A 21,359-nucleotide genomic window follows, 5' to 3' on the forward strand; every position below is an offset into this window, starting at 1 on the left:
ATATCAAGCTGAAATGAACTCCAAAGCAGCGAACTATTGCAATATTTATGTGATAACTGGTAGTAATTGCGTTATGTAATCAAAACAGTATGGATGCTGCAAACTAAAATTAAAACGGAAATTGTTTGGAAACACCCAGCAAGTCCGTCAGCATCTGTGCAAAGAGAAAGGGTTAACCATTGCGTCAATTCTGATGAAGGGACACTGTCGATGCAGGTGCCAGAATCCTGAGCAAAACACAAAGCGCTGGAGGAACGCAGCGGATTAGGCAGCATCTGTGGAGGGTATGGACAGACAATGTTTTTTTGGGACAGGACCCTTCTTCAGACTGATTGGAGCTGAAGAGAGAAGGTTGAAAAATAGAGGTGGGGGAATGACAAAGCTTGGCAAGTGATAGACAGATACAGGCAGGTGAGGGGAGGGGAGAGTTTAATGGGCAGTGGGGGGGGGAGAAAGTGACAAAGGTGAGAGGTGAGAAGAAGACAAAAGGGTGCAAGATAAGGAATGAGAGGAGGAGCAAAATATAAAGCCAATCGGAGGATATTGGTGGAAAGCTACAGGAAGGCGGGGAATGGGGATAAAAGGGAAATGGGGAATAAGTGCATGAAGGAGGGGGAGAAGCAGGATGACCGAGATAAGACAAAGATGTGTGTGTGGGGGGGGGTGGGGGGAATGGGAAAGAGAGGGGAGGTAGGAGAGGGTGTTAATTGAAATTGGAGAATTTAACATCAAATTCAGTCACCCTGCCCCCTGCCCCTTCTTTGCACATCTCCCATCCCCGAATCCCCTATTCCCCCCCTACCTCTCCACCCTGTCCCCTTAAACGCATATACCCCCCTGAGGCTTTACATTTCGCTCCTCCGCTTCTTTCCTTATCTGACACCTTTTTATCTCCTTCAGCTTTTGTCAATTATTCCACCCATCTGCCAAACAACAACCATCCCCTCATGTGTATCCACCTATCACTTGTCAGCCTTTGTCCCTCTCACTTCCAGCTTTCTCCTCCTACTCCTATCAGTCTGAAGAATGGACCCGACTCCAAACATAGTTTATCCATTTCCCTCCACAGACGCTGCCTGACCTCCTGAGTTCCTCTGACACTTCGTATCCTGAAACCTTAATGGTTTTGCATTCCACTGATTCTGTCTGACCTACTAAGTATTTCTAGTATTTCCAGCAATTGCATTAAGTTAATTCAGCTGCAATTTGTGCTATGAAGATGAAGGGGAACAGGACGTGTCAAAGTGAAGGAGCTGCATCACGGAAGGCCAGATTAGCATGATCAGATGCAGAGTAAACCTCCTCAAGGCATGTTTGAAACACAAGTCTTCACCCCAGTATAACTGTGAACCTCACCCAGCACTTTCAGCGCCCAGTTTGTCATCTGCACAGCAGCAGATGAACAGGAAGCAATTCAGTGCTGTGTTAAAGCCTTTGGGATATAGGCTGACTCGGACATAACACAATCAGTTCACAACCAAGAGGTTTTCATCACATCAGTCATGGCTGATTAAGAAGTAGCTCCCAAAAGGCATTATAACTGTGTGCGTCCAATGGAGACACCAGCACAATGATATCAGCAAAGTTTAGAAACACAGCCAGGGGTCTCAGAGACCCTGTTTCAGGGTTTAAACTAGAGTTTGCCAGGGAGTGGCAACCAGAGGGGCGGGTCTGCGAATGGCAGGACTGATGGGAAGGTAGAGGTTATGACCAGTAAGTGTGAAATGAAGGACAGGCAGGGAGAGGTTAATGAACATGATGAAACAGATGTTTATTTCATTGCGAGGAGTATTATCGGTAAAGCAGATGAATTTAGAGTCTGAATCAGTGGATGGAACCATGACGTTGTGGCCATTGCAGTGGCAAGAGGGACCGGGACTGAGCTCAACATTACAGGCTTAGTGTGAAGAAGGGTCTCGACCCGAAACATCACCCATTCCTTCTCTCCAGAGATGCTGCCTGTCCCGCTGAGTTACTCCAGCTTTTTGTGTCTATCTTCGGTGTAAACCAGCATCTGCAGTTCCTTCCTACAGAATGCCATCAAAGTTGGCATGACCCAAGTTCAGAATTTTAGCTTGTGGGCCTGCATTGTCTTTATCCTTCAGCTATTTTCAAGCTAATAGAACAGTGGTCGCTGGTCCCAAAAGGCTTGCCCACAGATACTTCAGTCACTTGCTCTTGCCAGATGAAGCTTCGTCCTTTCCCTTGTAGGGCCCTCTACATAGTGCCGAAGGAAACTTCCCCTCACACATTTGACAAATTCCACCACAGCTAATCTCTTGGCACTCTGACAGTCCCAGTCTATATTGGAGAAAATTAAAATCCCCTACTAGGACAACCTTGTTGGTCCTGCAGCTGCCTGCAATCTCCTGGCATTTTTGTTCTTCGAATTGCCATTGACTATTTGGCAGTCTACAGTACACTCTCAACAAGGTGATTATCCCCTGTTTACTTCTCAGCTCCACCCAGGCAGCCTCCCTGGAGAAAGTTCAAGTAAAAAAAGTATTTCAGCCATTATCCCATAGAAGGAGAAGGGGTGAGCAAGGCAAGTTACATCTGCGCTTTCAGTCAGGGTGAAAAGCACTCAGCTCCTGCTTAAAGCCCACTAATACCATAAGTAGCACAAGTAGCACAAATTGCCACTCTCCCGCAGTAACACCAACTGCACAGAGTGCGTGCTAATGGATAATATTCATCAACCTCCATCTGCTTTTTCATTGAGCTTTTTCACAATTAGTGTTGAGGTCTGGACATTTCCCTGAAGTGAATAACTACCTATCTGTGCTGGCTGGGTGCATCTAAACTAATTTCACTTAGAGCTCTTACAACCAACTGAGGGAAGAGCCTTTCATCTAAATAGTTTGGCTCACGAAGCTGCATAATCCACATACCATAGTGGAATCCTAGCACTGCAGCAGGTCGAACGTTAAAACATTAAAGGTCGCTGGTGTGAGGAAGGAGTTATGTGGAGATCAGATAGGACCACACAGGAAAGGGAAAATCATCTTAAGGAAAATGAAACCCTGACGTTTGGAACTATCTAAACAAAATAATTAAACCAATGTCACCCCAGCGGTATGAATGTTGACACATCCCAGCGGTATGAATATTGAGGAATCACAAGAGATGAGAGGAGGTAAGGGGAGTGTAAAAGAGGTTAGAGTAGGTAAGGGGAGTGGAAAAGGGTCTCGACCCGAAATGTCACCTATTCCTTCTCTCCAGGGATGCTGTCTGTCCCACTAGGTTACTCCAGCATTTTGTCTCTATCTTCAGTATAAATATTGACTTCTCCAACTTCAAGTAACCCTTGCTTTCCCTCTCTCGCCATCCCTCCCCTTCCCAGTGCTCTGACCAGTCTGACTGTCCTCTCATTACATTGTATCTGTTTGCTTCGTTGTCACCTTCTCCCAGCTAACAAAGATCTAGCCCACATTTTCCTTGATCATCTCTTTTGATCTCTTACACCTCCTTATCTCTGGAGCTCTCTCTCCCCTGACACTCTGTCTGAAGGAGAGTCTCGACCTGAACCGTCACCCATTCCTTCTATCCAGAGATGCTGCCTGTCCCGTTGAGTTACTCCAGCATTTGGTGTCTCTCATTCTGGTCTTTCCTTCCCCCCCAAACAGGGCAGCACGGTGGCACAGCTGTAGTGTTGCTATTTTACAGTGCCAGAGACCCGGGTTCGATCCCGACTACGGGTGCTGTCTGTATGGAGTTCGGTCATTCTCTAGTAACCATGTGGGATTTGCCCAGGAGCTCCGGTTTCTTTCCACATTCCAAGGACATACAGGTTTGCAGGCTAATTGGGTTTGGTGAAATTGTAAATTGTCCTGAGTGCGTGTGGGATGGTGTTAGTGTGCAGGGATCACTGGTCCTCGTGGACTCGGTGGGCCGAAGGGCCTGTTTCCGTGCTGTATTTCGAAACTAAATTAAATGAAGCTCAGAAACTACAAGTTCCTAATTACAGGGCCCCGAGCAGATGTCACGGCAGTACAGGTGACTACGGAGCAATAAGCAATGCAGTGAACACAATCACTTCACAACGCGAGTCCGTATCCACAAGGATATTTTTGCCAGCTGACTGTTACAAAATTTATTAGGTATCCCACTGGTTGGACTGCACAAATCACTATTTATCTCTGGTTAACTCTTGCAAGGAAGGCATAGTAATTATGCAAAGTGCACCATTTCCCCACCATTTCCCTCTAATTTGAATGTCCATGTTTACTCTGGGCCATTCGCTGTGAAAAAGAAAGGGCTATTTTAAATCATTCCAGCTAAGTATGATATTTATGAATGACCACACAACTAAAATCATCTCAAATTCTCAGTGAAAGCAGTGCAGCAGGTGTTTACTGATGAGGTAAATGGACATTTCAAAAAATCCTTTAAGAGGATAAAGGTTCATTTAAGAATCCCAAACACATTTAGTGGAAGTCTTGAAATCTATTACTCATGTTCTTTTTGGATTTGCTGGAATTATTAAAGATTTTCCCTCTGATGTCAAGAAAGCCTGCAGGTTTGACAACACAGAACACAAGGTTCTTGAAAGTTTACAGACATCTACTCTCTCTACCCATTTGCAATAGAAAGAGAAAACATTGGAAATACTCAGCAGGTGAGGCAGCATCTGTGGAGAGAGAACCAAATTTAACATTTCAGGTCGAAGACCCTTCCATCAAACTGGAAAAGAGAGAATTTTAAAAATGTAGGTTTAAATTGCCGAGAAGGGAAACAGGAATGATGATTGAACTAAAGGAAAATCTGTGATTGGAAAAGTCCTGGGTAATGTAGGTATAAGTTGTAGAGTTGAGAAATGGAGAAAAATAGGAGCAGGATTACATCTCCCGGCCTTTTGAACTGCTCTGGCGTTCAATATGAAGGTATCACAAAATGCTGGAGTAATTCAGCAGATCAGGCAGCATCTAGGAGAGAAGGAATGGGTGACGTTTCAGGTCGAGACCCTTCCTCCTGCCATTCAATATGGTCATATCTGATCGCCAAAATTCTATATCCTGTTCCAGCTTTTTCTGCATTTCTCTCGACCCCCCTGGCCCTTGGAAACAAATATCCAAATCCTTCCTGAATATGTTTAATGATCGGGCTTCAACTGCTTTTGATTTGCAGAAAATGCCACAGGTTCAAAACTCTGGTACAGAAAGAAATTTTCCACATCCCAGTCAGAAATGGTTTACCCCTTGTTCTTAGACTATGATCACTGGTCCTGGACTCTCTGGCCATGAGGAACACTTTTACTACATCTAATCTGTCCAGAAATGTGTAGGTTTCTCTGACATCCCTTGCATTCTGTTGAACTCTCTTGCCTAATTAACCAAATCTGACACCTTACATTATCTGCCATCACACAAATCACTCCAGTCAACCCTCACTAACCTCTCTCAATGGCAAGAACATCTCTCCTCAGATAAGGGGACTGAAACTGCACACAATACTCCAGGGATGGTCTCACCAAGGCCCTGCCCAAAGACAACATGGCATCCCTGCTCCAATACGCAAACCTTCTCGCTATGAAGGCCGGCATAGAATAGGCTTTTTTAAAATATCGCCTGGTGCACCTGCTTGCTCACCATCTGTAAATTGGTGCACAGGGTGACCCAAGTCTTCCGGTTCCAGTGCTGTGCACACGGCAGCCAGCTGCAGCCTCCTCATACCACACCTTCTTGCCCAGTTTTGTGGCAAACCTGCAGACATCACATTTAATTCCCTCCCCCAAATCACCAATATATGTGTGTATCATGAATAAAGGCGATCCGGCACTGATCCCTGCGGTATCCCTATAACCTCCTGCCACTCAGGAAAAAGACATCTTCAAGCCTAATCTTTGTTTCCGGTCAGCCAACCAGTTCTCCTTCGATATCAGCATCTTCTCCCTCCAATCCCCCATCTTTACTTTTGAATGTTAATCTCATATCGCTTAGCCTTCTAAAAGTGTTAGTAATAGCTTGCTTATGAATGGAGAGAGAAAAACTGAACCCCTATCACATGCGCATGCCTTACAGCAGAGGTGGCTAGTTGAAATTGATTCTTATAGCCTATCAGAAAAATCTTGGACCATTGACAGATCGGTTCAAGATGTTACAGATGAAGTGAATTAGTTTTAGTTTAGTTTTTAGTTTTAGTGACACAGCATGGAAACAGGACCTTCGGCACACCGAGTCCACACCGACCAGTGATCCATGTACACTAGCACTATCCTATGCACTGGGAATAATTTATCATTTTACCGAAGCCAACAATCGATCGTCACTTGAATTTCACGTCACTTTAATTTCACGTCACTTTAATTTCATGTTTCATATTTCATGTTTCCTACCCCGATTGCCTAACCCAGAATCCGAAGCTAAATACTGCAGCTGCTCGACATCTGAAATAGAATGGTAAATGCTCCAAGTACCAAGCAAGTTTAACACTCAATAAGACACAAGTGCTGGAGTAACTCAGCAGGTAGGCAGCATCTCTGGAGAACAAGAGGATAGACACAAAATGCTGGAGTAACTCAGCGGGACAGGCAGCTTCTCTGGAGAGAAGGAACGGGTGATGTTTTGGGTCAAGACTCTTCTTCAGGACAGGTGATGTCGTGGATCGAGACCTTTCTTCTCGACCTGAAACGTCACATATCCATGTTCTCCAGAGATGCTGCCTGACCTGCTGAGTTACTCCAGCACTTTGTGTCCTTATGGGTATTAACCAGAACCCACACTTCTTTGTTTCCAAGTTTGAGACCCAGGCTTACTGAAACACTTCTTTCCAAATAGATGCTGCCGAACCCGCTGAGTATTTCCAGTATTTAGGGGTTTTTTCTACGATCCATAATAACTTTATCAGAATTCTGATATGTCACGTTGCCTCTTTTGTACCAACATCACAAGTAAAGGTTCTGATAAACGTGATCTGACATCAACCGACAATTGGAATACAACATCTTATGACATCATTCTTTTTTGGTACTGATCCCAGTAAAAACAAATCTTGTTTCATCCCCTGTTAAGACAGACACCGACAAACAATTAAAAAAGATCAATAGGTTGTGTAAACAACGATTGTAAGGCTGCAAGATGAACTGTAAATTCTGGTGATTCATTGTGAGCTTGTTATGCAAGACAGGCACACTGTGTGCAGTCAGTCAAATCGCTGATATATGGAAACCTGCCACCTTGAGTATCAGTTTCCAAGCTGAACAATTGAGCCATCCACACAAGTAAAGGTTCTGATAAGCTTGATCTGACATCCTGCATCAGCCTTCCAGCTCTTGTCTGCTTGCCTGTAGGTTTCTGAATGGTGCTTGCAGTGAGAGTACCGAGTGCAATCACCAATATCAACAAAGACAAAGGGCAAATTAACATTTTGGATGTGGTCTCTTTGTTATATTTCTGATGCAGCTCGGAGGTATGTCCTGCCTCACAAATGCTGATATGCCCGGTTCACCAAACTGAACATGAACTGCTAGGTATTTCTACCAGCCTATACTCGTGTTTCAGATGTGCAGTTTAAAAAAATTATATTGGTATAACAAAATTCAGATATTAGATTGGCACAAAGTGCTGGAGTAACTCAGCAGGTCAGGCTGCATCCCTGGAGATGTGGATAGTTGACGATTAAGGTCGAGACCCTTCTTCAGACTGTTAGATATATGATTATTAAATCTGTTGCATCCACATCTCAGGAATAAAACCGCAGCACCCAATAATTGTCATTTTATAGCATTTACATATTCAACGACCCAAATGGTTTCAATACTCAGTATTAGACAATAGACAATAGACAATAGACAATAGGTGCAGGAGTAGGCCATTCAGCCCTTCGAGCCAGCACCGCCATTCAATGCGATCATGGCTGATCACTCTCAATCAGTACCCCGTTCCTGCCTTCTCCCCATACCCCCTCACTCCGTGGAGTATTCTGCTATGCAAGAGCTCTTGGCTGTTTTACTTTGAAAGTGGAAGCAAATGTCTGCAACAGATCAACAATAAAGATACACGTGAAATGGAATTTATAAATGATTACAACCCAGCACTGACTTTCAGTATTCCATTTGTACATAAAATATAAGTTTTGGAAGCAACACAGAAACCAAGCTGAAGAAATATCCAGCTCCCTTAAGCCAGACACATATTGTGCATTCATATCACTGGTTCACATCCATGCTTCACTGCTCATTGACAGCCTGGCACTGCAGCTGAAAACCCACTAGATCTGTGCAAAACTAACAGCCTTCAGCTCCATAGCGCTGTGGGAGGTTAAGAGCAATGCAGAGATGCACAAGTCCCAAACGTATGAACAGCTAACTGCCAACGATTCCCCGGTTATGCTCTGAAGTTAAACTCGGGCAGGTCTCGAGTGGTGAAGTTGACCTTTGACCCCAGGAGGAGCTGCTGCATTTGTTGTGCACTCTGAACTTGATTCAGGTGCACAGTTTTACTTTCCACTTGTATCGACAGAACAAACCTCAGGTATTTATTTCACAAAATGCTGGAGTAACTCAGCAGGTCAGCCAGCATCTCAGGAGAGAAGGAATGGATGACGTTTCGGGTCGAGACCCTTCTTCAGACTGATGTCAGGGGGGTGGGACAAAGGAAGGATATAGGTGGAGACAGGAAGGTAGAGGGAGAACTGGGAAGGGGGAGGGGAAGAGAGGGACTGAGGAACTATCTACAGTTGGAGAAGTCAATGTTCATACCGCTGGGCTGCAAACCTCAGGTATCGGATGACCAAGCGTGTCCACCCATATGTTTGGAAAACACTTTCACCTAAAGATTAGTTAAATGTAACACTTGCACACTCAGAGACCCAAATGGGGTCAAGGAAAGAGTGTTCACGTTGCAGCCCTGTTTCCACCAATCTTTCCACCACTACGTACAAGAAGCCATTGTATGCAGAAGTGGAGAAATGTGTTCTGGCTGAACAACTTCGAATCTTGTGATGTGCACTCGATAAGAAGAGACCCAAATAGATTGGCGATAAATACCTAACAACTCAAATATCTAAAATTCTGAGACAAACCAGGATGGATGTCCTTCAAAGCTCTTTACTGCTCTGCTTTAACATTGGAGAGGCAGATGGTCACAATAGATAAAAGGTGATATGTATAAAGTAAAATTCATTCATTCATAAGACATCAGAGCAGAATTAGGCCACCAGTTTTTCGAGTCTGCTCCGCCATTCGACCATGGCCGATTTATTTTACCTTTCAACCATTCTACCACCTTTTCTACATAACTTTGAACATGCTTGATAATCAAGAACCTATCAATCTTCGCTTTAAAAATACCTAAAGACTTGGCCTCCACTGTCGTCTGTTGTAATTAATTCCAAAGATTCACCACCCTCTGATGAAAGAAATTTGTTATCATCTCCATTCTACAGGGATGTCCTTTTATTCTGAGGTTGTACTCCCTGGTCCTAGACTCCTACTACTGGAAACATCCCCCCCCCCCACATTCACTCTATCTAGGCCTTTCATTATTCAGTAAGTGTCAATGAGGTGCCCCTCATCCTTGGAAACTCCCATCGTATGGGAGGCCCATTCCCAATCTCGTTGTACCCCTGTACAATGACAATAAAGATATATTGTATTGTATTGTATTGAGTACAGGCCCAGTGCCATCAGACGCTCCTCATACAATAACCTAATCATCCGCAGGTTCATTCTCAGAAACCTCCTCTAGACCCTCTCCAACGCCATCATCCTTTCTCAGATATGGGGTCCCAAAACTGCTCACAATGCGCCAAATGTAGTCTGACCAGCGCCTGATGAAGCATTTACACTGGGATATTTACACAGTTTCTTTGCCAGGTTAGAGTAAACTACACTAAACCTGTTATAGAAACAATGAAGCATTCATAAGAACAGAAAAGAATAGCTGCATAGAAGAAAGGTAATTTAATGCATTTTTATTTAACTAAATCAATGTAGTCCAATTTCATTGTTGAAAATGCTTTCAGGTGTATATAACTTTTTTTTTTTAATTCAAAAATAGAGTATATTTAAATGTTTTTAAACGGTTCTTGAATACTTGCGGACATTCGAGGCATTTACATATATTTGAGCTCTAACTCTGAGCAGGTCACTGACTCTCAGAGCATTTCAATGGGATTTACCATCAAACAGGCCCTGCACCATTCACCATCCTTCCCATTCAGCTCAGAGACAGCTTCTTAGGGGTCATGTTCCTGGTAAGAGCAGGCTCAGCCTGGAAGTGACTCCAAGTGCCAAGTCATAATTCCAGGTCGTCATTTTTTCCACAACAAATACACATAATCGCTGCAGATATTCGTTTCACATTGTCAAAAGAACACTCGGATCCGTACAATATTTCTGTGTAAATAGATCTCCAACCTGGAATTTAATACTTTGTTGAAGTGACCTGCTTACATTCTTCCCATTATTGTTCATGCATTTCGTTGGCAGTGCATGCCATGTTACGAACACTCCACCAACTGGGAACAGTTCATGCTGCCTGATTTAAACCAGCCATGATGTGGCCTGCCCTGGACTTTAACAATGGAACTCTTGTACTCACCTTTAGGGCCGTCACTTTGTTGCTCAGCAGCTTTTCGATTTCTCTGGCTGCGCTCTCGACCAAACGCCGCGCATTATTCGTTTCAACGGTGTAATATTGTCTGTTTTTTAAGTAAATCTGCAATAAAACGATGAAAACCATTTGTTGTAATTATCATAAGAAGAAAACTGCAGATGCTGGTACAAATCGAAGGTATTTATTCACAAAATGCTGGAGTAACTCAGCAGGTCAGGCAGCATCTCGGGAGAGAAGGAATGGGGGACGTTTCGGGTCGAGACCTTAATTATCCTTTGGCTTTAGCAAGTTGCATTTACGTAAAAGGGGAGGTAAAACAGCATCGTCAGTGAAGGCACCGTATCTACGGAGCATGTGGCAGCTGAGAACTGTCAGATCTAACAAATGATTAACCTCTTTGTTTAACCAATGTTATATGTGACTCTTTGTTCCTGCATTTCCATACATATTTCCATATTTCTTCATGACAGGCATTTCAACTCAATGAGTCTATGCTGCTGCCCAGAGCAGCCCTATATTTTCCCTTATCCTATTCTCCCCACATTCTGATAATTTTCCCCCAGGTTTTACCACTCACTTACACACTGGGGGCAATTTACAGTGTCCAAATAATCTACCAACCAGCAGTAAACCAGAGCATCCAAAGGAAAACCCTGGGAGAATGTGCAACACCTGAAATCAGAAAACGTCTGGAAGAAATTAGCCCGCAATGAACCTTGAAGTGTTTGATGATCCATGTGAACCATGGTGGTGGTTGCCTGTGAACACACATTCACCTGAATGAGGGTAAAGGATCGCACCATCTGGAGATCCAAATTAGTTGCACTGGGGTTAAGTCAGTGTTGCATGTGAGATTGCCCATTCTGGGTTTTGGTGAAAGTGCTAAGTGTGCCAACCAAATGCAAGGTACACCTTTCTGCAAAAAGCAAACACATGCACTGTGGACTCCATTTGACCATGGACGCAGATGTTTCCCAACCATATTTCACCATTCCCTTGGCTTCAACCCATGACAAAACATTAAACTGAGCTCCAAAAAACAATAATTAATCGATATCTTGGTGAATTGCAAAATGACCCTTTGTTATCAGAGGGTACACTTTGCTGATACACCCAATAACATGCTGGGCATGCAGGAAGATGGGCGTTTGAGAATCTGCCATCATTATCCCTACCTGTTCCAGCTGATCGACTCCACTGGCACTACGGACCAACTTCACAAGATCCTCCTTCATCTTCTCCGCCCAGGACCGAATACTGCAAGACAAAGAGAGATCTCTTCTTTCACTTAAGAGTTGCGGCTTTGACTGTCACAAGTACAAAGACAATCTGACACCTGGGCTTCACTGAATCTCTTTGCTTGGTTTCATTGTGTTGATGGCATTCATTAGTGTCCCAGCTTCTAGTACAGATGACATTTTAAACATTTAAATCATTTGTACCATTGGTGAAGCCAATGTTTCCTCTTTTAATGTCTCTTGTTTGAACTTTTCACTGAGGGGAGATTGGTGTTGCAGCAAAAGGTTGCAAATGTTGGATGATTTGAAGTTTTCGTGACTCAAATTGGCAGATCATGTTTGTTCAAACTTGGTCAAATAAAGTTGAAAACCCATTCAGCCATGAACTAACTGTATGGTCTGGCAGATGTAAGGGGTTGCATATTCAATACCTATATTCTTGCATGTTTATCTGCTGTTGTATTTTATTCTAGCATTCCTTGTCATCAAAATAGATTTGCAAAATGATAGGGATGCAGAACTAATCTGTCTATCCCTAACCTTGAGATGGAAACTGAGGGTCTTTGATTTAGTGTGAGTGTGAAAGGGAAGAGTTTGAACAGAGCATCGAGAAGTAGAAATTAGCATAGAAGGGCAAATGGATGTACTCCACCTATGACAAGTGGAGGAACTCGACAATGGTAATGCCATTGACTGTCAAGGGTGTATGATTAGACTATAAGAAGATAAGTGCAGATGCTGGTACAAATCAAAGGTATTTATTCACAAAATGCTGGAGTAACTCAGCAGGTCAGGCAGCATCTTAGGAGAGAAGGAATGGGTGACGTTTCGGGTCGAGACTGAAGAAGGGTCTCGACCCGAAACGTCACCCATTCCTTCTCTCCTGAGATGCTGCCTGACCTGCTGAGTTACTCCAGCATTTTGTGTATGATTAGACTCTTTTGCTGGAAATGGTTCATTCACAAGGCACAGTTTAATGAGCCACTCAGAGTTGAGGCCTGGATCTTGACCAAGTCATGCAGCATGCAAGCAGGGATTACTTCATTTTCTGAGGAATTGCAAGTAACATTGAACATTGTACAATCTTCAGTGACTATTCCCACTTCTGACCTTGTGACGGACGCAAGGTCATTGAAGTGATTACCGGAGGCTGAGGCTAAGGCATAGCGATGGACTGGGGCTGGAGCCGCCCTCTTGTGCAAGTCTATGCACCTCGTGAGGTTGTGTGTCAGACCATGCAGAATCCAGAAGAAATAAGAAAGGCAACATACGTGACGGGCATAAGAGTTTACCTCAAAGTAATTTCTAATGTGCTTAAATGTTGTGACATGCTTTACAGCTTCTGTGTCCAAATATTTAACTGTCTGACGGGAAGATTCGAACAGAAACTTGCTGGTTGAAGCTAGCCGTCAAAAATCTTCCCTTCTCCATCCAAAAATGAAATATGCAAGTTTGAGAAGGATTTAATCAGAGTAATTGCTCGCAAACCTTCTAAACATTCCAGGAAAATGAAAATGAATGCATGGGAAGTTTTAAACTGGCAATCTAAGAGAAAAAAAACCTCAGTCCTAAAAATACAGGATGATTCCTGAGGGAAAATCAGTTGTCCTAAATATCGCAGTGAACACCATTAACCAAATGGTTTACTGCCAGACATTGTTGTAATTGAACCTAATCTACAATTAAACAATTTTCAGAGGAACCTACAAACTTATTGTCAGGACTACAGTGTAAGGGTTATTTTATACTTCTGACAGGATCTAAACATCACCAACGAACCCAACAAAGCTTCTCATTTAATTCAGTACATGTTTATCTGCACGGTCAGAAATTAGGAAAGGACTCTGTTTGCTTGTCCTGCTTCCAAGATTTTCAGGCAATTCCCAAGTGAGTGCAGCTTCTACCTCTTCCATACAAAGCCAGGGCGAAAGACAGAAATCAAGAAACTCCACAAGGTGAGCCTACTTAAGGACCAGCCATTCAATGGTCATTGCTGGCACACCTCTGCCAGGAACAACGGGCAACTGATCACCAAAAACAGAGGCCACTAAAGTTGTCGGGTCTGGTCGCAGAAAATGAGAAATTATTTTGTTTGCAGAATCAATTTACTGTATTTCCTCGGGGATTATCATTTTTAATGTCTATTAGAAATCCTCAATCTCCATTCCTCAATGATCTGAAATGATGTCTGGCCTTGTCCATTTATGCCAAACCTCCTGCAGTGGCTCAGCGGTAGAGTTGCTGCCTTACAGCGCCACAGACCCGGGTTCGATCCTGGCTACGGATGCTGTCTGTACAGAGTTTGTGCGTTCTCCCTCTGACCGCGTGGGGTTTCTCCGGGTGCTCCGGTTTCCTCCCACACACCAAAGACATGCAGGTTTGTAGGTTAATTGGCTTCTGTGAATTGTCCCTGGTGTGCAGGATAGAACTAGCGTATGAGTGATCGCTGGTCGGCACGGATGCGGTGGGCCGAAGGGCCTGTTTTCATGTTGTATCTCTAAACCAAAGTAAACTAAAATCCAACTGTGTTGGATGAAACTATAAATGCTAGTTTTCACCGAAGCTAGACACAAAAAGCTAGAGTAACTCAGCGGGCCAAACAGCTTCTCTGGAGAAAAGGAAGAGGTGAGGTTTCAGGTCGAGACCCTTCTTCAGACACAAGAGTCAAGGAAGAGGGAAACAAGAGATATGAAAAGGTACACAGAAAGAATGAATGAAAAATATGCAAAAGGATAAATTAAGGCCAGCAACACTTTCCTTGATCATTGCAAACTAAACCTTGGATCCTCTCTCTCTCTCTCTCCTATGCCCCAGCTGGACTCTCACCTGTTTCTCCCCTCCCCCTCACTGCCTACATTCCTTCCTCTTGCTTCACAGTTCACAACTCTTCAATCCTTTGGCCCCATACCTTCTGCCTTTTCATCTCCGGCCTTCGTCCAACCATCTGCCTATGGAAGCCTCCCCTCGCCTGTGTTCATCTATTTGCCAGACTTTGTCCTGCCCTTCCTCCCTTTCCCTGCTTTCTTCGCCCCCTCTCCCACACAATCAGTCGTAAGAAGGGTCCCAACCCGAAACGTCACTTGTCTATGTTCTCCTTAAAACTGCCTGACCCACGGACTTACTCCAGCACATTGTGTCCCACCCCCCCCCCCCCTCCCATAAACTAGTATCTGCAGTTCCTTATTTCTATCTTGGATGATCCTCAAATCCATGGAAATATTCTAAATGGCATCATTCCCGATGTACCATGGAGCTTTCGCAGTGTCAGTAGCCACAAGGGTGTTTGCACTTCCTCCATTCTGGAACCAGAAATCTTAGTTCCACAACCTCCGCGATGTTGGTTCGTAGCAACAGCAACATTAGGAAACAAAAAGATGGCACCTATATCAGGTACTGACATTGATGTTTTAATCTTGCTGACATTTCTGCCTGCAGAATATCAACTCAAAATCCACTTATTTATCGCTGTCATGAATGGAAAAAAACCACAATGGAAGTGCTCCATGTGAAATGTGTATCTCACCAGACTAGTTACTCTTCAATGCACTGCATGACAGGCCCCATCCTGGAGTCTGCTGGGTGCTGTCTTATCTCTGACAAGCCACACAGTAGAAGGGCCAAAAGAAAGCAATGGACTTTACAAAAAGTGCAAGCGAAGATGCTGACACCATTGCATAGTTTCACTTCATAAATGAACCACTACTTGGTATTAAGCCTCAGTTGTGCAGGTGAGCCTGGGCAGATGTAATGGACCAGTTCAGTCCTCTTGTAGAGGTGACTCTGCGACTGAAAATGGACCTCTCTCCTGCACACAGAAGCAAACAATTCCAACAACAGTTCAAATTCAGTCAAAGCTTTCCCTCCCATAATATATATATTTATTTATTTTATTGAGGTATCAACAGCATAATCTCTTCCCTTGGGGTTTCTGGCAGGTGGTGGTATAGTGACTGTATGATTGTCAATCCCACTAACATCACTTGTCCCACCTTGTCAAATGCTTGCCTATCATCAGTAGAGTTATAGAGCTACACAACACGGAAACAGGCCATTTTATGACCTTAACTTCTGGGTAGGTCCTGTTCTTCTCCATAACTACTTTAAACCAATAGAACGTTGGTCTCAGAAGTGAGATGCAATCTATGCTCAAGCAGGAAGCCACATTTTGCCAGCATAAATCTGCAACCATTTCTGTTTATTCTCCTCCCCCCCCCCCCCCCCACCCACCACCATGTCCCTGTCCTGTAGACCCAGTTAGCAGCTGTTCCCAGTGTAACCGTCCTGAACCATTGAACAGGGTTTGCCAGACCCTTGCATGCCAATAGCTTGCCGGCCTCTGAGGTAGATCGTTAATTGTGTTAACAACATTTGCTAAGATAAACATCCCTCCCTCCTCCCACCAATTATGCCACGGGCAGCCAGCCCACCAGCCTCTCACTGACAGCTGCCCTGTGGTTCTGTGGAAGCGCGCTGGTTTGCGTTCCATTGTTAATTCTCTGCTCCTGATCGTGGGCCCTGCAGAGCTGCCAGATGGGCTGCTTCACCCCCACCCGTGAATCACAACGTCAAAAATAGGAACAGGCTAAAAACAAAATGCAGCAAAGCAACAAAGACACATTGGCAACCGTAAAAATGAGAGTAAGTTTTCACATAAAAAGAAAACTCTGTTTTGACTACATTTGCTATCCTCGGACAAGAAATGTCCCAGTGCAGACTGGGGGAAAACAAGGCTATATTATCACTCCAATGGCCTTCTCGTCTCCATTGGTACAATACTGTCCCTTGCCTGCAAGTAGGCAGCGGATGGAAGGACCAGCGGGCCTTGACCTGTAGAGGGAAGCTGACAAGCTGGCCCCTGCTCGTCCCTTGAGAACCAGAAAGGAGGTTGGAGGGAGGGAGGGAGGGAGTCGGCAATGGCGGACGCGAGAGCAAGGGCCGGTAAGAGAGGGAGCTGGGGTATGACTTTCCACGCCCTCGAGGTCGGCTACGGGAGGTGTCCCCGGGGAACAAAGTCTGAAATTGGCCGGACGAGGAGAGGGACGACGATTCTTTGGAGGGCTGGGGGGGAGGGGGGGGGGGCATGCAGCAGCGTGGAGAGCAGCACCCGGATCAGACCCTGCTCCAGAAGTCCAAACACATGGACCGGACTGGACTATGAAAACAGGGTCAAAACCTGGCGACTCTTGCAGGTCTATGGTCTGTGTGGACTATTGTTCAGCACTTTACACTAATCGGGGATTGTGCTGAGGTATGGCAATACTTCACTGAACCGTTTGTAAAAATGGAATTTCACTGTACATCTGTACATGTGATAATAAAGAACCATTGAAGTTTCTGACATGGTTCAACTGTGGGATAAGCAGGAAGAGGATCTTCAAATCATGACAGAATCCTCCAAATCCACTGACGGGATCAGCAAGGCAATGTCAGTAATCTCTTCCAGGCCAACACTGTTTCTTTGATCATACTCAACTAGGAGAAAGAATGGACCACATCATCCATATTCTCACCACCAGCTCCCTATGGATAGGGAAAAAAAATTCCGTAGACACTTTCAGAGTCATTAAAAAATAGCTTCCTTGCCAACTCCAGTTCCCCCCCCCCCCCCCCCGGTCCATGGCTACTCCAGATGACACTATGTGTCGCAAAAGCTGTCACAAAAGGTGTCGACCCATCAGGGTCAAGGATGAAGAGGATCCAATTAATAAGATCTAATTAATTTCTAAATAAGCCTACAATCGCTGTCTCCATTAGCCTTGCCAGAAGCCCATTCTAATTATTCATTGCTCTCTGTGTGAAGGTGTTATTTCCGACATCTGTCTTACACATTTCTTTCAGAAGTTTCAACAAATCCCATTATTCTACTACCAGGCACAGGTTGGCCTTAATTAGCTTCATCTTAATTATGTGAAGCAAGATTCTGTGGTCATCCATTAAGAGTCCTTCTCGTTCTTTTCTTTCCAGGATAAACTACTTGGATTCTTCCTCAAAGCTCATACCGTTTCAGTTATTCAGTGTTCATGACCTAGGCATCACTGACAAGGCCAACGTTTATTGCCCATCCCTAATCACTTCCGGACCCACAGTCACCAATCCTCCAACTGAAAGTGAAGTCATGGTCATCTTCGAACCCAAAGGACGAACAACAACAACAGAGACGTTAGCTGGACCATTTAAGAGTGAACAACCTCAAAGTGTGTGGAGTCACCTATCAGCCAGACTGGGTAAACGTGGCAGTATTTGTTTCTTGAAGGACATATTAGATTAGAATTCAGCCTTTAGCCTTCTCTCTATAATGCCTTGAAATGTCGCTAGCTAAAACTGAATGTCATATCACTCTGGTCACCACAGTACAAAATAAATAAGGAGAAGGGAGAGGCTTTCAAGTCTCCTTGCAGTTCATTAAGAATATTGTTAGCTTGCTGCCTTATCAACATTTTCTTCCTTCACAGGATATGAATGTTGTTGGCCAGGTTCTCACTGTCCATCCTTAAGGCCCTCGGAACAGAATGGCACGGGAAGACATTATGCATAATTAAGCATTATTATTGGTATTGGAATTAGTATTTGGTTTATTATTGTCGCATGTACAGAGTTAGATTAGCTTGAAGATATAGCTCTTCAGTCCACCAAGTCCGCAATGACCATCGATCACTCGTTCACATTGGTTCTCTGTTATCTATTTGCTCATCCATTCCCTGCACACGGGGGAGGCAACTTATAGTGGCCAATTAACCTACAAACGCACACAATTAGAGGATAAAGATGAAGTGAAAAGCATTGTTTTGCGGCTATCTCGGCAAATTATACCATCCATGAGTCCATCAGGTAGTGCAAAAGAAAAAATAGACAGCGTGCAAAATATAATCTTAAAGCTATGGTGAATGTAATGTTTGCTACAGTTGGATTCAGGCTCATGAACCATATTCCAAACCTTGGAATAATAATCCAATAATTTAACCACTCTGTATTAAACAACTCAGCAACTTTTTTCGGGGGCTGTGAATTCCAAAGATACATAGCACACTGAGTGAAGTAATTTCTCCACATTACAGTCTTAAATGACCAATGGCTTACAATGTGATGCCAAGTTCCAGTGTCAGCCACTGGGGAAAAAATGTGGCTGTACCTTTGGTACAACCTAGTTAAGATCCTTAATAATTTAACTTGTTTCAGTGAACATTTTTCATCATTGCATACAGGCCCAGATTTACTCAATCTCTATCAGAAGACAATGTATTTCCCCAACCCCCCTTTCCTATTCACATCCTACTAATCATCTAATACTCTCAAGGTATGTCAGGATTAAGAAGGGGGAGATGTTAGAAGTCATGGAAGGCATAAGGGCGAATAAATCTCCACAGCTGGATGAAGTCTACTTTGAAGAGATACAATGCTGAAACAGGCCCTTCGGCCCACCGTTTCCGCACCAACCAGCGAACCCCACATATTAACGTTATCCCACACACACTAGGGGCAATTTACATGTCATACCAAGCCAATTAACCTTCAAACATGTACGTCTTGAGTGTGGGAAGAAACTGAAATGCAAAGTTCTGGAGTAATTCAGCAGGTCAGGCAGCATCTCTGTAAAGCAAGGTTATGTTTCAGGTCAGGGCTATGCTTCACTCCCAGTCTGTGGAAGGATCCCATCACCTTTCAGTGAATGTTCTTCAAAGATGCTGCCTGACCCATTGAGTTACTCCAGCACTTTGTGTTTTTTGCTCGATTTCAGCTCCTGCAGTTCTTTGTGTTTAAGGTATATGGCATGCTTGCCTTCATAGGTCAGGACACACCATGTACAAGTTAGGACATTGCATTACAACTTTAGAAAGCACTCGTTAGATCTCACTTAGAATTTTGTGTGCAGTTCTTGTGGCCACTGTAGAGGAAGGATATGATTGTGCTAAAAAGATTCACCCAGACAGTACTAGGATTTGAAGATTTTCATTATGGTGAGATATTAGATAAGATGGGCTTTTTTACTGGATGAAGGAGGCCTGGGTGACCTGATAGAGGTATATAGAACTACGAGGTATAGATCGTCTGAATATTTTCTCCAAGGTGAAACAAGAGGACATAGATTTAAGGTGAGAGAGAAGAGCTTAAAAAGGGGAATATTTGAGGGGAATATTTTTATTACACGGAGAGTAAATGAAATCTGGAATTCAATGGCAGAGGTGGTAGTGGAATCAGATATAGTCACCACATTTAAGAGAGATTTAGACAGCTAAATGAACAAGCAAGATTCAGCAGAATACAGATCTAATCCAGCAAATGGGATTAGTGCAGATGGGCAAAAAGGCCATTATGGATGAAAAGGCCTGTTTCTGACCTCTATGGCTCTCCGACTCCATGGTTTAATCTATAAGCAGAACCAATTTCTACAACTAACTTGTAGATTTCGCATTTGCTGGGAAAAAAATGAATCAGCTCCCAAAAAGTCTTGGCAATCAAAATATTTCTGTACGTTGTTGATGAGAATGTGGATAATTGCTAGAATTTTGACATAATCTGTCAGAACAATCATGAAGTACAGTTAATCTTTACCTAACCAAAGTCAGTTATATATCAGGAGAAGCAAACAATATCATTCTCCCGTACTGGCCTCATCATTGCATCATCATATCTCTAAAGAGAGAGGAACCGTGCAGTTCCACGTAAAAACCAGGTCAGTGTCTCGTCGAATCTGCCTTTAGATTCACTGTGCTCAGCTGCTGCACACTAATTGGGAGCTGGGACATCTTCAGAATGTTGCACAGTGCACTTTTGTTATTTTTACATAAGCAAATGTCATCTTTCCTTTTGGATAAAGAGTATAAATTTAGCCTCGAGAGCAGAAGCACAGAATTAACTGCTGTTGCTGCAAACCCATGTAAATCTGGAGCACTGAGACTTCTGTCTGCTGGCTTGTCGGCACCAGAATTGGTGCCAATTCTAAGCTTCCTTCCAGCAGCGAAAGTCAAAAGAACTGCAGAGGCAGGAAATCTGAAATAGAAACAGCAAATGCTCAGCAGACCAGGCAGTATCCATAGAAAGAGAAACAGACGTAATGTTTCAGGCCGAAGCGTTTTCTATTTTTACATCAGCCACTGGATCCATTTGTCAATATGTGCACCCCTAGCAACAGGGACCCAGCAGTATCATCACACCTTCGCAGCGCACCGCGTTGCCATGGTGAGGATCCGCTGATTTAAATCTTCATGTCACAAGGAAGTACAATCAATTACAAGAACATTCGAGCTGCCTGCTGCTGCCCCCAGAGACTGGCCACAGCCATTTCCTTTGCCCCACCCCTCCCCATGTCCCTCTCACCCAGCGTTATTCCCATCCCCCACGCCCCGCCTCTGTACTTCCTCGGGGACCATCACCAATGTGTCAAAACACAGCCGTGCCAACTCATAATATTAGATAACTCTGATGATTCAGCCGGCAGATATCACGCTGCCACAGGCTCACACGGGAACGTCTGCTGCAACGGGAAATTCTGCTCCTTTGTGTTTTCGGCCCTAAAATAATATATTGTGTCGCTTTGAAAAGATGACAGACCACTGCAATGAAAATC

General features: G+C 43.9%; 1 protein-coding gene across 3 annotated transcripts in view; it reads right to left on the reverse strand.

Moving 5' to 3' along the window:
* The window catches only part of LOC144604905 (voltage-dependent calcium channel subunit alpha-2/delta-1-like), a 497,845-nt gene that overhangs the window by 431,864 nt on the left and 44,622 nt on the right, over positions 1 to 21,359 (reverse strand). For all 3 annotated transcript variants that reach the window (XM_078419763.1, XM_078419762.1, XM_078419764.1), the window contains exons 2-3: positions 11,732 to 11,813; positions 10,542 to 10,658 (exon numbers count right to left, since the gene is read on the reverse strand). In XM_078419763.1, coding sequence (XP_078275889.1) covers positions 10,542 to 10,658; positions 11,732 to 11,813 — 199 coding nt within the window. The remainder of the gene's footprint in view (positions 1 to 10,541; positions 10,659 to 11,731; positions 11,814 to 21,359) is intronic.

Source organism: Rhinoraja longicauda, chromosome 23 (assembly GCF_053455715.1).
Source record: "Rhinoraja longicauda isolate Sanriku21f chromosome 23, sRhiLon1.1, whole genome shotgun sequence".
Classification (NCBI taxonomy): domain Eukaryota; kingdom Metazoa; phylum Chordata; class Chondrichthyes; order Rajiformes; family Arhynchobatidae; genus Rhinoraja; species Rhinoraja longicauda.